At 38.0% G+C, this 17,705-nt stretch overlaps 1 protein-coding gene across 1 annotated transcript in view; it reads left to right on the top strand.

Moving 5' to 3' along the window:
• The window catches only part of PLCZ1 (phospholipase C zeta 1), a gene marked incomplete at its 5' end in the record, with an annotated part of 95,465 nt that overhangs the window by 75,005 nt on the left and 2,755 nt on the right, over positions 1 to 17,705 (top strand). The window contains 3 exons of the mRNA XM_006269471.4: positions 9,133 to 9,305; positions 13,235 to 13,367; positions 16,822 to 16,971. Of these exons, the coding sequence (XP_006269533.4) occupies positions 9,133 to 9,305; positions 13,235 to 13,367; positions 16,822 to 16,971 (456 nt within the window). The remainder of the gene's footprint in view (positions 1 to 9,132; positions 9,306 to 13,234; positions 13,368 to 16,821; positions 16,972 to 17,705) is intronic.

Below are 17,705 nucleotides of genomic sequence, written 5' to 3'. Positions count from 1 at the left end.
GTTTTTCTTAATAATCTGATGACAATTATTTTTGCTCTCTGTATCCAGAACAGTGCAAGAATGAATTGGCTTAACTTGCAAAGAATATTTAGAATAAGTTATTAGAAGAAATTTTCTAACCATAAGGTATTTAAGCTCTGAAATAGTCTACAGAGGGAAGTGATATAATTTTCTTCATTGGAAGGTTTTAAAAACAGATTAAACAAAATATCTCTTAGTGGATGGTCTGGTATACTTCATCCTCATTTCAGGGTGAATGGAGTAATCCCTTGAGATGTCTTCAAATGCTATGGTTCATAGAGTATATAAAATGAAGGGTTAGGTCTTACAATAGTAATTGTGATTTTACCTATATCTTTATTCTGTTCTTGTTTTTATTATCCTTTTGCCTATCCTCTCCTCTTTCTAATTAATAAGTTACTTTCAGTTTTACATATACCAGGTCACATAAAACGTAGTTCCTTTTGCTTCTGGTTTAAAATCTTCCTTATATTCAAACATCTAGGTACTTAAAATCAGTACTGTGTGTTCACATTAAACTCTTGTATCAGCAACCAATTTAGAATTTTTACAAAGCTCACAATACATACTCAGTTACATACTAACAACATTATTTGCTAGAGTCTATACGGCTTTCTTCATAGCTTTCTTCAAAGAGGCCCTTTATTTCTTCCACCTTTTAAAAAACAATTTATATGGAGCCATAAAGAAAGGTTGTACAGTTGCTGAGGACTGAGTAACCATCCTTTAACCTCTTACCGTTTTCAACAACAGCATCAACTTCAGAATCCCAGCCTGCAGGGATCATGCTATAAGTGAGCAGACATCTTCTGTGATAAGGCACAACAGTTGCAAGGAACTGTTGCACAAACATTTTTGGGCACATGAAGCAAGACAAGGGGCAAGGAAATCTTTTCACTTGCAACTTGTGGCACCAAAAATATTTTTATGGCAGTACAAGGGTGATGTTTGTTTGCACCTGCTGTACTGTAGATCAAGGGTCAGCAACGTTTTTGGGCAGAGTGCCAAAAGCACTTGCAACCTTGACTTGTAAGATGCTGACGTGCCATGGGCATATGGCAGGAGAGCTACAAGGGGTCCAATGCTTCTTGTGGCAGAGCATCCCTGGTCCCTTACCCACCATCCACTCTGATGCTTGCATGCCAAGGGTTGCCTGTCCGTGCTGTAGACCCTGCTACTTCTCTGGATTTTCACAGGGCAAGCCCTGGATCTTTTTATGAGCACCTGCTTGGGCCAGGCAGTATTAGTATACAAATCTTTTAGACCTCTCATGAGAGCCTTCCTATTATTCCCCCAAATCACTTTTAAGCCTAAAGACTCATTTGGAATCCAGGGTAACTTTGATTTCACTGTTTAGAATATAGGCTATTGATTTTTTCTGATCAAGAATTTTTTTTGCAAGGCAGCATAGCAGCTTTTTGTTATCCAGGCAATGTTATTCCCAGAAATGGAAATGATATTTTTCTTTGCACAGATATTTACAATCTATTTTCATGCTCTCTCCTTTATCTAGTCTAAATTGAGCTATTTATACTGAAACTTGAAATTTCTCAGCTTTTTTTTTTTTTACCATCAGTCTACACTGCTCAGCTCAGTATGCCATGTACCACTTGACAACTTTAATGCCTCTACAATGAAAAGATTCTTCAATGGCCAGTTTATATCTAAAAATACCTGATTATAGCTTCTTTATATATTCCTTGTCTGTATAAGCATGATACATCTAACTCAGATCCAGTCCACTGATTCTGTCTTGCACTGCATCAAGACTGAGCTTTTTGACTTCATATTCAAGGCCCACCATACCTCTTCTCCTATTTCTTGTCACTTACCACTTTAACCCCTCTACCCATGATGCCTGCTTCAACAGTCTCATTCCACTGCTCTCACTTGTGTCTTCATCTTGGTGCTTTCCCTCAGGTCTTTCTTACCAATGGATTCCATCTGCAATTAATTTCTTAGGCTCTTTGCTTTTCCTCCCTCTCCTTCCTCAAAGCCACAAACTGCTGTCATGCCAACAAGGTATCAACCATTTAATGGTGATGGTTAGTGAAGCAGCTACCCACAAATCACTCCAAAAGATCTGAATTTTAAATTATTTGGAAATATAACATAGCTAGCTGATTCATCCCTATAATCACATTACTTCTGCCCTTTTCCTAATGCCTCAGTTCCACTGATTGTTTTCCCCACTCACTCCATATATCTTGTCTGGAAATAGGGCCAGGCATTCTGAAACAAACTATGTGTAGCCTTAGGTCTGCATGTGAAGGCCTATTATAAAAGGGCTCCCTTGGTATTATTGCTATTGTTGTATAAATAGCAACAATAATAACCCTTTGGATTTATACAAAGGGATACAGGACACCAATACCTGCTGGCAATTTATAACTCTGGGAGGTGTGCTATTATATATATTTCTTGTGGAAATACTCAGAGGTTAAGGGATTTTGGGAAGAGATGTCTTCCAGCATTTCCTTTATACTCAATTTGATGGATCTATGCATGACACATCTATTTGTACTGGAGGCATTCACAAGGTCTCTGGGTGCTAGTTATTACTGAGAATCTTTATGCAATTCTCTGGTGACTAAAGGAAAAAAACCCACATGCTGCAGGGATGCAAAACCTCAACATCTCTGTACTTAGTTTCAGTTCTGAAACTTGTCTATAATAGTACTCCTTCCAATATGCAAACTACTTCATGGGTCCAACCCTATATGACTATTTGAAGTTAATACAAAGCCAGTAAGTGTTCACAACCCTGTCAAAAAGGCCTTGAGATCCCCCCAGTTAAAGAAATGCTAGCTTGCAATATTTGTCTTCTGAACTGTGATTTGGCAGTTTGGAAAGGCTGACATACAGAAGACCGATGCATGAAAAGTTTGGGTACAGCTGGGGGATGGTTCTTATTTTAGACCAAGAGTGAGATTTATATCATTCTATCAGTATAAAGGGGAGTCAATATGGATAAAAATCAGATGCCTAATTTTTATTCCTTGACAAGTCTGATCAATGATACAGGGCCCAACGTGGTACATTTCTGTTTTATTACCATTTCATGGGTTTTTTGGATTCCAAACACTCTGGTGATCATACCTCCATGCACTTCTTTCCTTCTTCTTTATATTAGGGGTGTGTGAAGCAGGCCCTTTTTTATTTGGATTTGGCCCGAATCAGGAACAGCGATTCAATTTGTTGATTTGGATAATTGTCCTTGATTTGGTTTGGCTGAATCTGAATCTGAAGATTCGATTTGCTTGTAAATGTTACACTGTGGGGACGCATGGAGCGTCCCACAGGAGTGTGGTAGGGCCCTCTACTTGCTCAGCAGTGAGGCCGGAAGTGGACCAGAAGTACCCTGGCTTGGTGTTCGGCCACAGGGGGACCCTTGGTGTCCCCCCCAGACCCCAGTCACTGAGCTAGAATGGTTGGGCGGGGCCCCCCCCCCCCCCGAGTGCTCCCTGGCAGATCCAGAAGTGGACTGGAAGTGCTTCTGGTCTACTTCTGGCTCTGCTGCTGAGCATGCTGGGAGGCCCCCCTCACTCCTGTGGGACACTCCATGTGCCTCAGCATCGCAGCACTCATGAGCTGCCTGCTACCTAGAGGGATGTAGAAAAAACATTTAAAGCTGTGGCTATGTCCAAATCTCTGAATCTGTCCAAATCTTGCCGAATCGATTCAGAGGATTCCAATTCGATTTGGAGAGATTAAGGGGTCCACTGATTCAATTCAGATTTGGAGGTTCAGTCACTGAATTGGGCCGAATCTCTGCCGAATTGAATCAGAGACTGAAGCTTCGCACAGCCCTAATATCTATCTATCTTGGCTTTAATTATAAACACTCAGAAAACAAAGTTCTTTGTTATGAGTCCCTCATCTACGATGAAAACATCTCTTAAATTCAGTCTTGCTCATTTTACATTCTAAGCCTTCATTTCTGGGAAGAATTCTTGCAGATTTCAGGCTGTGTACCAGACTCACTATAGCCCTTTGATGCTTGTCACAAAAAAGTGTGTCCATTGAGCTCAGTTTATCCATTTAGATAGCGCTAGGTATTCTTTGAGTTTTTGACCTTAAGGTTTCAAAAATTGTAAAGCTTAATCAGTTATGTATTCACGTGGATATTTCTTTATCACAGTTTCTTCTATTCATAAAAAATTATACTTGATTTGCAAAAATTATTAGACATGGTGACAGTAGGCTCTCCTCATTTCTAGAGCATATTATAAAATTCAGAGGATTATTATCTCTTAGTTAGAGGATAGTGTTACAAGTTCTTTGGTCAACTTTATTTCAATACCAATTCTGAAAGGAAGAAACAAATGAAATTCAGATTATCTTGTTCTCTTCTGAATGCAAATACAGGACTATGTCTTTGTCTATTGTAAATCAGCGTAGCTCCTGGACTACAGTGAAGTTATATTTAGTTCCATCAATTAAGCATTTGGCCCATAGTTATGAGAATCTTTGTCTTACTCCCTCATTTTTAGATGGATATATTGAAAAAACATTTTGAATGGGTGCTACTTAACTCTGGATTAAATAATGCTTATTTAACTCAGTGAAATAAATGTGGAAGATGGGATCATCATCCTTCAGCCCATTCAAACATTATATTCTTGAGACTGCGGAAAAACATTCAATTTTATTACCAGCTTTCACTGAAAGCTGATACAAGTTGGGATTCTAACAATCATATGTTTACCTAAAAACCTCCCCTTTTGCCATTATGTGTATTGAATGCATAGGTGTATGTGTGTGTGCACATCTGTTAAACTGGTTTATGGAAGCATACTTAAAATCATAAAGGCATAAAGGTAAAATAAAGGCAATTTAAAGGTCTTACCAGGAATATTATTTCAGAAGAATAAATTACAGTAAAACTGCCTAAGATTAAGGTTTGCAGACACCCAGTACAGTTATGACAGAGGCCCCTGGCAGATATGCAGGTAAAGGTGCCATAGGATCTGGTGTGTGATCCTGACAATTGCGTTTCCTGCTATGCCACACATGGATGGTAGGAGGTATGATTGTGGGATTGAGCATCAGATCCGATTACACCTTACTGCTGGTACAGGGGGAGCCCAGATTACGAATCTGGGCTCCCCCTGCACTGGCAAGTAGCAAGCTTCCATGGCTGGGAGCCCTATCAGCTGATCTGGGCTCCCAGCTGCAGGGGCACACCATACACCCCTGTGGCTGGAAGCACCATCAGCATAACTCCCAGTGTTATCTGCTGGGAGCCCCATCAGCAGATAGCTCCCAGCTGCAGGGGTGCATGGTGCATCCCCACAGCTCAGAGCTTTGCTCAAGGATCCCCAGCCTGGCCACATGTTCAATTAATGGCACAATAGGAACCAGCCACAAAGTTATTACACATTTTTGTGAGGCTTATTCCTTGTTTTATAATTGTGTTAGTGTGTGGCCAGGTGACAACTTAAGATGTGATTAACTGGTTAATCACAGTTTAAGTGTAACGTGCGCCGGGGGCTAGAGTAATTTACCTCAGATTTTACTCCATAATAAGTTTCTCTGAAGTAAATTATTACAATTATAGCACCTGGCTATTAAAGTGGTAAGGGAACACATTTGTATTGAGCAGATAGCTATCCCAGGAAGAAACTGGCTAGTGGACACACAGCTGGTATGTCAGTATACCTAACACCAGTGTACAGCTACTCTTTACTTTCTAAGCAATAATTTGTCTTGGAGTGGAGTTACATATACTGGTATAAGGTTGTGCATTGGGTGTCTGCTCTGCTTGGAATAAAGTCCATTCACTCTATATCGAATGTGTTGTAGGTCCACACACACTATGTTTCCTGATTACAAGCAAGCTCAGGAAAAAAAAATCCAAGGTCTGGGTTCCATATTCCATTTTAGGGGCCATGCTGAAGAATTTTATGCTGACGTCCATGATGAGTTTACCTGAGGCAAGCTCCTCTCTCATATGTATGGATGACACTTTCAGGTGGCTTTGGTGTTGAATGACAAAGTTGAGAAGCAAGTTTAATTAGTATAGCAATGAAATCTCTGAAGCTGCTGAAGTCTTTCCTATGTACACCACTGACAATTTTTTCTTAAAATCACCAATTGTAGATACATACCCAAAGTCAATACGTTTGGGCTTTTTGCAGCAGAGAGTTTCAAAACCCTCTCCACACAAGCAATAAACATCTCCAAGGTTTTAGAAACATCAAAAAAGAAACAGGTGTTTTGGCCAGGCTAGAAAGCATATTACAAAAATATTCTGCTAATATTTAACTCTGGAGACCATCACATTCAGGAAGACATATTGCTGGAAATGCCATCTTTTCTAGAAAATAATGCCACCAAGACCATCCCACTGGAATGGAGAGAACAAGGGTTTTTAATTTAGGTACTTCCCCAACAGACTGAAGCCTAACATTTGACCTAGACAAAATTCAAAATTGCATTTCCAGATGCACACTATCATGCTTCTATTGCTATAGGCTATGGATATTTCAAACATTTGTAGCAGGATTATACACAGCAATCACACAATTTATCTCAGATTTATAATATAAGAATAGCACTACAGATCTCTTTTTTTTTAGTTGGGCTGTTGCAACATATGTTCACAAAGCAATTATCCCATAAGCATACAGCTGGAGAATTGGCTGATCATGGGCAACATTCTGTGAGGAATCCAAGAATCAGTTATGCCAGCAGTGGTCTCAGACAAACTATTCAAAGCCTCAGATTGTCTCAAAAGACTGGGGTCCTGGTAGCTGCTCCTTCATCATAAGCATTCTTTTAACTGAACTCTAGTTAGTCTATAGGGCATTTTACATTTGGCAGGATTTGCTGTAGTCAGCAAATGCCTGGAAGAATAATATAGATGCCTAAAACATAGTTCTTAAAAATTTTAAGAACCTCAAATTTTTTGTATCTCAAATCCTACTGAAAGATACCTATCAAGGAAGATATTGGTAACCTGGAGGAAGTTCAGAAAAGAAAAATGAAATTCATCAGGAAGCTGGAGGGACTGATTTATGAAGAAAAGGAATGAAAGTGATAATTTGCAGATATTTAAAAGGCGTTAACACTAGAGAAAGAAGATTGCCTAAATTGTATTTTGAGATCTACTGCAATTCCATAACAAAATCTTTATTTCAGTCATTTGTAACTTCTCAAAATTACCAGTTCTGAGAAAGGTTTTTATACCTTTTTCATACAGATACTTTGCATTCATTCATTTACAAACCCGAGGTGTGTCCCAGAATCTTTTGCACCAGTTTTCTGTAGAGCTCTACAGTTTCTGCTTTTATAGTCCTGGGTATTTCCTGCATTTGAAGAGGAATTATACAAATATGCCTTAACAGAGGATTAGAGAAATGGAGTGGAACCAGATTCTCATTTTCTTCCATTTCTTGGCAACTGCTGCCTTAGAGCTTCAGAACTGCAAGTGCATCTATCCTATCATGATATATTTAAAAATGAAAGAGTTAAGAACTAGGGGTAAGGGAAATATACAATGACTTTCCTTAATCCAATCAGTTGGTCATAATAGAAAAAAAATCCTGCAACTCTTCACACACTAATGCAATCAAATCATACACATGCCAAGACTATGGCTGAAATGTCCACTTATACTGCTGATATTTTCACTGGATGATTAGGAAAAACAAAGATTAGGAAATAAAATTTCCTACTTACGTAAGGAAACAAAAACCTTCAACTGAAATATTTCTTCAGTGCATCTTTACAGTTATGTGGACTTCAATGACTAAATTAAGATTCATCTTGAGTATGTTTTAGATTTACAATCAAAGGCTAAATTAAATTAAAATAAATAAAGATATAACGTTATTTTGAAACAGCTCACAACAGCATTGATCTAAGTTTGTATCATGACAGAAAGTCACTTAATATGATAAACAACAAATTCCTTGGTGTGTTTCTCTCATTAAATGGATTTTTTTCCGTTTAGCAACTTATGAAGCTTGGCAAAGTTAGCAGCAGCCTCATTATGTGCAATCATGTCGTTTGTTTCATCATGCAGAAGTTACAAGCACATTTGCAAGTTTTTCACTGCTATTTGAAAATATTGATGTTTCATTTTTGCCTTGCTTAATTTTAGTTGCACACTTCAAACTATAGCACAGCAAAAGAGATGATGACCTATTTAATCTAATTTACCTCTAGCCACCAGAAATTATTATTAGGAGTGACTGTACTACAGACAGACTTTGTGTTTTTTTACTGCTAAACCACCCAAAGAAATGCCTTATCATCATTCTGCTTAATACATCACACTAGTCCATCACTGATTTGACTTGTGCATTTTCCATGCTGAATGTGAACAGGAAGCAGCAACATGCTAGAATAGGGAAATTTTCATTAAACAGGCCTAATTCAGCATTGGCTTTATCTCATGAATTATAATACTGTATCTGGTTGTTGAAGTGTGCTGTTTTATTTTCCCATTTCAGCAGCAAACAGAAAACATTCTGAGCTGCCTGGAAAAGGAAAACCTGACAGGTGTACATGAACAATAAACATCAGCAATGCGAGATTAAGTCTGAAGGAAATCTTTTGCTCACATTGCAATTTAAAAGTTTACACAATTAGACTCACTTTTCCCTATATGTAATCTCAAACATATTACTTGCAATGAACAGCTTAATTCTTAACCATACCTTCATGGCTGTCTAGCTTACCTTGGTACTGTTTGAGGTGAAGTTACTACCACCACATCCTATGCCTGTCTTCTCCTTTCATGGGAGAACTTCATGTGCTGTATGGAGTTGAGGGTCCATATATAGCTTAATTGGCAAAGTTAGAATTAGAATTTAGCCCTTGTGGGGAAAAAAAAACCAAGCTTATATCTAGAATATTTTCCAAGATTCCCTTTGAAAAATAAAGGGGAATGCAGTGGAGTTTAACCCAGAACTAGGGCACATGTGCTCAGTTCTGGCACTAGGATCATCCCCAGTTGGCTAACACCAAATTTTAAAGGAGCCAGACTTAAAGACAAAGGCACCTTGGATTCTGTGGTCTAGTATTTTAACTTTAGTTTAAAATGTGCCTATTGTTGGAATAGTTTTAAAGTGTTAACTGCAGCAATTTCGATTTTTTTTCCAGTGGCCTTAAATTTCCAGACACCTGGACAGCAAATGGACTTGCAAAATGCAAAATTTGTGGACAATGGTGGCTGTGGCTATCTTCTAAAACCAGAATTCCTGAGAGACCATTATTCAAAATTTAATCCACACAGTGTGATAGGGAACCAGAATCCAACTACGCTCTCAATTAAGGTAAGCATGGTTTATTAACAATTTCATTTATAATTTATAAAAATATAATGATTCATTTAATTAGCTCGCAAGTATTTATTATTACAACCTATTCGTTTTTGAAGAAGTTGTTATATGCTAAACCCGTCAAGCTTCCTAGAACTAATATAGTTCCTTGATATCTTAATATCAGTGTCTGTTATCTACTGTGGTACAGTTTCTGAGTTTTATTTTAATCTTTGCACATAAAATCACATCTTTCACTTGAAAATGTTAACAATTGCAAGAAAGAACAAATAATTTGCATAAAATTTTCTCTAAAATATAAATAAGGCTACTATGGTTGTATGAAACTATGCTTATTCAATTGTTATTATATAATAAAGATATTAAGGATTTGGTATAGATTTCAAAAGGCAATTTGGATGGGTACTATTTCTTTTATAAATCTCATAGTTTTCCCTTCGTTCCATGTAGGCTCTTCCTCAGCTACACTTTTCCCCACAGACTGTCTTCTCTCATTACTTTGCATTTTGTTTTGATTACTGGATATAGGTGGGGAGGAAGATTGCATCCCATTTCAAAATTTTAGCAGAGGCTGTCAGTAGAATGTAGATGCTAACACTAGAAAAATAAAGCCTTGTAATCTTTTATTATACTTCAGACAATAAAAATATCCTGCAGTCAGTTTAAAAGGGAGACTACTAGCTGCAGCAGTAATGCATGGTCAGCCTCTTCTGTCACCATTCCCAAATCCAGAAGGTCTATGCCAGGTAGCTCTCCTGAATTCACAGTATTGAATGGGAGTTTCAATTTGGCATCACATATAGAACCAGGATCAGAAGCAGATTATTAAATTTTCATAAGACACATAAAACAGGGCCAGATGGTGGTCGTAAACTTCAGGGTGAGATGAAGGTGGAGCTGTTCAAGATGTCTGAAGTAATCTAAAGGATATGCACCACTATCAGCCATTGCATAGACAATGTTAGAGTAGACCTCCCTTCACCTGTAATATATAAACATTCTGAAGGGGGAAAAAGGCCTAGTGAATCAAACAGGAAAGATGCTTAATTTTAGTTACATAATAAAATTATAATGGTCTCTGTTATAGCTAATAAAAGAATGAGGAGGACAAACATATGGGATTATACAAGCACAGATGGAATAGGATTGAGCTATTAGAGTTTTCAGATTTCACTTACTTTTTGGGTGCATCTACACGTTGCCATACAGCACTGCCTTTTGGAAGTACTAAAGCGTGGCACGGTACAGGCGGTTACTGCATTGTGTGTGCAGCACATGGTTAGATTTCACCGCTATGTCACTGTAGCGGTGCACTGTACCTCAGGAGTGCACCACTATGGCAGCATAGCTAGCGATCATATCAGGACACACGATTGCTGTCATTGTAGAGTGCCGTATGACAACATAGTGCACTGCTACCTTGCCATAGTATGGTGTATAGATGCACCTGTTGACATGTTTTCCTTAGTAAACCTTTAGGATATTATATATATTATGATAGCATTACATAGGCTAAAAATATAAAGAAAATGGATGGCAATGCTTTTAACTTTTGATGCATGCAAATATAACAGATGAACATTTAAAAAATATTTATCAATTTTAAATCTTTTGACTGTTTCTTCTTCTGGGCACCAATTTCATTTAAAAAAAACCCCTTAGAAATCTGAAATCATCTAAAAAAAATTATTTATCCTTTGAACCATCATAGAAGTTTCAAATTATTTAGTAGTTAGAAAACTACAGTTTCACAGTGAAAAATGTTATTTTTGATCCTACTGTACACTACTTACAGAAAAGCCACATAATTAGCATATAATTGGTTACATTTCTGTCAAAGAAATACATTGCAGAAATAAAATTAATTAAATAGCAATTGTACAGTAATTACACAATATATGCATCTTGTGCAGATCATACCACCCTAGCAGTGAGCACGTCAAATACATGATATTCATGAATCAAAGATTTTAAGCACTTATGCATGTACATCAATTATATTATTTGTTATTGATGTAGAATTATTGACATAATGAGGTTCAGGGGAACTCTTACCTTGTGGTCCAGGGGCCAGACAAAGGATTGGTGAAGAAAAGGGATGTTTGAGTATAAAGTAGAGAGCAAAAAAGTACATGCTTGGAGTATGACAGTGTTGAAAAATGGATAGGAAGGGTAGTAGAGAACCCAAGGTAGCAAGAACAACTCAATAATTGATGGATTGGAGGCCTCAAAAAGTGTTAGTAATAAGAAAGGACCAGGCCATTGATAGGAGATGTGGTTAGAATGAGGGGAATTTAGAGGCAAGCATCAAAGACACAGCAGTTCATGAAAAAGAAGAGACTGAATGAATTAACAGGTTGGGAATGGTGGATAGGAACTTACTGTTAGAAGCCAGAAATGATGACAAAATACATAAGAGGCAAGAAGTACTAGGCTTAATATGCATTACTTTTTTAGCCCACTGTGTTCAGAAGCTAAATGGGAGACCCAAGTTAGAAGACATTTTATCAGATGTACATTTGCAGGTTTTAAAGTAGTGAGAAGAGGGAAAGAAAGGTGTGTCACATAAAGTAAGAGTAGAGTATGGCAGATCTCATGGGTGTAAAAGCTGGAGAAGAAAATCAGAAGGTCACAGTTTATGGAGTGGATGATGCCATTGCAAGATGTGACACAGGGGTGTAGAGATGAAGGAGGATCAGTAAGCATACTGTGAAGAGTGAAAATATCAAAATGGAGATTAAGGACAGAACACTGTTAGATAGGAAGTTGCCAGCAAGATAGCTTGGGTAAAAGTGAAAGGCACAGAAAATAAATGACAGTCAGCATTAACAATGTGAGGATACTGTGTGAAGCCTGCAAGGGAGGATGCAGAGCTAGAACATGTCATGCTCAGGACTAATCAGGAGTATTGCTGGTGGAGTGGAGCATAAATGGTGCCAGCTGAATCACTTGCTTCTGAAAGGTTTGTGGTCACAACCCTGCTTGAAAGACAATGCTTAATCTTGTGCTTAAGCTGAAATGGGGTTCAGTGTTCCACGGCTGATAGTTTTATGGCAGGAGTGGTTTGATAAGAACCACTTTTATCAGTTATGACATTTGGTACCACGATCTGTGATTTAAGGGCCTAATTGGTCAAATTGGCTTGAAATAGTTGGCCTGATACATTCTGGACATGAATTCCTGACAAATAGAGCACTGCAAGGATTATGAACCTCTCCAAAGCAGCACAAATAGAGAGCAGAGAAAGCAGTGAATTTCTTAAATCCTTTTTTAGGTTTGGTGCCAGATCTTGAGGCACTCTGAGGCAAAACTTCTTTAAATAACTAGATAAGTAACTAAACTAACGAATGAGAGAGGCCTCAGGGTGTCTATATGAGACAAACACTGAGAAAAGCTAACACTCTGCTTTGGAGGAAAAGGACCTAACATAGTTCTTTTTTACCGGCTGACATTGAATTCTGATGCTACTAAAGGATGTTTGTACAACTTCAAGAACCAGAGATTTGCTAAGGGTTCCTATGAACAGGATGCCAGGAGGTGACAAAACCCTAAGAGGATATTCACAAAGGAGGACTTTGATTTCTCACAAAGAAGTACTTTGATTTCTCTGTTAAACAAAGTAGCAACTTCATATAGCTAGAGCCTGAATAAAACTTGCTTAAAACTCATATTAAGAAAAGGCGGATTTTTAAAAACAATTATTTTGTCGAAGATTAAACTAGTAACATTTGAAAATCAAATTAGCCAGGGACTGAATTAAGCACAGAGCAGTGAAACCTTGGTGACATTGTAGTTTTTTAGACAGCTACACTGCATGGGACAATTTTTGGATATATAGCTTGCTGAAATTCTGTTTAAATTATTATAATAGATTATATTTTCAAGCCTAAATGAAGTCTTATGTATCATTTTTATTTATGCAGCTTATTAGTGGCTATCAGTTACCACCTAGTAACCTCTCCAGGAGTAATAAAGCTGATCCTATAGTCCAGATAGAAATTCATGGTGTTCCAGAAGATCAAGTGAAACAACAAACTTGTGTTGTAAGAAACAATGGTAAGCATAAAAATTGTGAATGATTTCAATACTACTGCATATAAAATAGCATAATATCTTAAGTAATTTCTATGTCCATATAAAAATGTTGTGCTGTAATTACTAATTGAAAAAGTGGGTACAAGGTAAAAAGACTGGGTTATTGATCAACAAAAATAGTGGCAAAACAAGCATACCAATTTATGACCTAGCAAGAGGAATATGAGGAAGATGTAACTAAATCTGAAAAAATTAAGGGTAGAATTTTTCAATTTTTAAAAACTTTTTGAAACCAAATGCAGTGCTTATGTACATGGTGATGGCTTATGGACCAAAGAGACAGAAGAATTGTTAAACATACAACAGGAACGGCATGGGCAGCTTCTCCTGTCCTATCTTATCTTTGTGCTTAAAACATGGCCTGTTATGGAGGGGCCACCTCTACCGCTGAAAGTGTGTAGTTCCTCAGTGCAGAGTTAAACAGCACTGGTGCAGAGTTACATCTAGAAGCCACTGTGGCAATGCGGATGCCAACCTATATCAGTTCCTTGTATACAGTATTGATACTTGAGAGCTCAAGATGGGCTGAATCAGCAAGCAAGAGCACCACAAAATTAAAGTCAGTTGCTGAAGACGTCATCTAAAGGATGTTGTGTGTCATTGTCTTGGTGCAGCAAAGTCAGCTGTCTGTTCACTTACTAAAGCACCTTAGTTAGAAGAGGCATCCATTGTTACTGTAATATAACATATAGTCCTTAAAGAAGGTTGACATGTGATGGTGAGAAACATTTAGAGAAAGCTGGATTTCTATACTTTGGGGAAACAAAATGAACACCACACCATATACTCATCCTTATGTACTTCAAAGTTTCTGTACTGAATATCAGTGAAGACAGCTACCGATGTTTGAGTGAGGCAAGTAGCTTTGATGCTTTGTTGTTTTGTGAGGCTATCCGAATAAAAAGCTTAAGGCAGGGTTTTAGTAATGTACGCCTTTGGTATGTTTGTACCTCAAAGTAGTATTGGTGAAGCTGAAAAGGTTTGCAAGAAGCTAAGCATCCACATTGAATTTTGCCTCATTTTTTGCAGGTAAAGCAAAATGCTATTTCTTAAAGGCCATCACCCCTTCTGGCTCCCGAATAACACTTTGAAGTCATGGACCCCATGGCTGTTTTCTAGGAATCCAGTCAACCAATAACTTGAGAGAAGATGAATTGCAGGTGCCATTTTATCATGCTGAACACTTTGATCAGTACATTTCTCTCTCCTTTCCCACTATCTTATTTATGGCTCATTATGGTTTACTAGTTGAGACAGCCTCTGCCATTTATGTTTCTTCCAGCACTCTTTATTTCCTTTCATATCAACTGGGAAGCAAACCTGTAGGGGAAAGATAAGAAAAGGGAAGGCTGAAATTAATCTTCCCATCTGTGGAAACAGATCAGGTCAGATTCAGAGAGATTCATCCTGGTTTTCTTGTGTGAAATTATCAGATGATACAAATCAATGCAACAACACTGAATATGGATCTTTTTCTTGCCTGTCTCTACAGCAGTCATGCTTATGTACAGGTGTGTTCTAAGGTGGAGGTTGAAACTGATGGACTACATGGAGGAGCAAGAATAAATCTGCAGGGTATCCAGGACATAATAGAGCCAAATCTTTTTTTTCCTCGTTCCTTCTACCACTTTAATTTTACAAAGTCTTTTCTTCTCCACAAGTGTGGATGATACCAAAGAAAAGGTTAAGTGACAGTCATTCTTACAGCTCTGGCCCAATAGAATGTTATATCCCGACCAGCTTAGCAACTTTGCAATCTAGTTCTCACACCTTTAGGTGCAGAAGGTAGAGGTCAATTGTTACCATTTATATTTTATCCTGGATCAGTTCTTGTACTTTGCTCATGTTATTAACCTGTGAGCTTGCTGCTTTAAGTTTTAAATACGTTGTGAGTGGTCCTTCCTTTTTGATCTTTCTTCTGTATGCCTTGGAGCTGCCAAAATATTGTTCATTTCATCTCTCATTTTACTGACAGGAACATTTTTTTTTGCAGGATGGGTTTGCTAGACTCACCCCTGCTAGGTAACTAGCTTTTGTTTGGTCTCTTTTCTTTAATTTGTTCAACATGGAGGTCCACTCTAGCAGTATTATGTCCACTGGCATTGTTTATCTGATCATAGAGGTTCGCAAGCTGCCCATCACAAACAGCTACCAAACAGAATAGGGAACAACTTCTAGAAGGCTGAAACATTGACTTTCAAGAACCTCAAAATGAACTGCACAGTCTAAATTATTGCAATGTACTCTGCATTGAGTATTGATAAAGAGCTACCTTTTGACAGTCATTGATTCTTTGGAGTGAGGCAATTAGCTTTGAAGCACTGTTTCAAAGGCAGTCAGAATGGTTCTTAAAAAGCTGAAGATTCTCTAGGAAAAGGAACTTTTGTAACAGAAGCAATCCATTCATTAAAACCTTAGGCAACTTAACTGAATAATGTGTTAAGGGAGCATGGAATCTCCCAAATGATCAAGAAAGTCTCCCTTACAGGAATATAGGAACCTTCTTTATACAGTAGAGAAGATATGGTTGGTCTTTTCTCTTAGTGGATTACAATATACTGAATCTCAAAACAATAAAATAGAACTTTTAGCAAACCTTGATAATTATATGGCTTTACAGTATTTTATTTTACCATGTTCTCTGAGTCAGGAAGTCACAATACCTTCTGGTTCTCTTCAAAAAGAGGAAGCCAAATGGCTTAGTCCCTTGCTTGTGCTATTGTAATGAATAGCAAAGATTTATAAAGAAAGAAGCTTACTCCAGTCACATTCCATCCCTACTCCATGGGTTCATCTACACGAGATGCTAATTGCACAGTAGCCTAATAATATTGTGAGGTAGTGCATTACAGCACAGACAGTGCTAATATGCTACTGCCCAGTATTGTTAGGCTACTGTGCAGTAGCATCACTAAAAAGGCGTTCACTGGCACTGTTGCCCTTTAACCAGATGCACATTTTTTCAGTACTTGATTCTACAAGTACTAAATTAAATGTGCAGTAACCACTGTGCATTAATGAACATGTGGACACCAGCATTCCCTCTAAGCTGCATGGTGTGCATGGATGTGCAGGTGCACCTGTGCAGCAGTGCACGCCATGCAGCTTAGAGGGAATGCTGGTGGACACATGTCCCATGTGTATCCAGGGGGATGTCTCTGTTGGCTGAAGAGTTCTTTTTTAATGTTTTTATTTGTGACTCCACATAAAAAACCTTATCCTCCACTGTCTAGGTCACTCAGTTCTGTCACTGAGTTGAGTGAACAAGGATCTTGACAAAAGAGGAAATGTTTGAATCAGTCTGCACTGATAAAAAAAATACAGATAAAATATTAATTAGAAGGAATTAAATTACATGTTGACCCCCTTTGTATAGGCAATTGTTTTCATTGCATTATCATCTCTCTTTTTTCAGCTTTGTGCCCTAGGTGGAATGAAACTTTTACTTTTACTATTCAAGTACCAGAGTTGGCATTAGTACGCTTCTGTGTGGAAGATCAGATCTCTTTAGTTTCAAATGAGTTCCTTGGCCAATACACTTTACCACTGCTGAGTATGAACAAAGGTAATATTCCTTTTAAATGGCAAATAAGGCAGAATCTACACTGATAGTTAGGGTCCACCTTAAAGTCATCTTAAAATCTGTAGATGCTGACCAATGACAGTGTACACTCTTAAACTCAATCCCCAGTGGTAGCTAACCAGAATATTTTGCTGAATTTCCAGATAGAGATCAACTACTTCCCTTATAATCTAGCCTTCCCCTTTCTGTACTATGTTTGGAACTTACCTGGGCATATGAGCCTTAGTACAGGAAATGAAGTGACATTCTTGTTCATGTTTTCCAGTCCTGCTTCCCACTTCCTTCAACCAACAATCCCTAACTAGCGACAAGCCTAGAAAAAGAGACAAGCAGTCCACAGACTAGTTCTTAGAAGGGCTCTGCCAGGGAACCTGGGGTACAACATAGGGTCATGTTCACAAAATAAGCAGCAGAATGTAGATGTTTTTTGTAGGTTGTACAGTTGTCTGTACGGAGAAGAGGGTCTTACATAGTTCAGGCTAGTGGAGATGACCTCAGTGACATCTTAAATTGCATTGTATATATTTCCTCCATATAAGATGAAAAAACCCCTACAAAAATGTAAGAGGCAAGGATTTCTGTGGGACATCTTTTACTGGACCAGTTGCATAGTTGAGTCAGACAAGCTTTTGAATACAATTCTTCATTTTTCTTCTGAAGAAGAATGCATTATATTCAAAAGCTGGTGTAAGTCTTATCTCATCCATGCAGTTGAT

Source organism: Alligator mississippiensis, chromosome 4 (assembly GCF_030867095.1).
Source record: "Alligator mississippiensis isolate rAllMis1 chromosome 4, rAllMis1, whole genome shotgun sequence".
Lineage (NCBI taxonomy): Eukaryota > Metazoa > Chordata > Crocodylia > Alligatoridae > Alligator > Alligator mississippiensis.
This window is presented reverse-complemented; position numbering and strand designations above follow the sequence as displayed.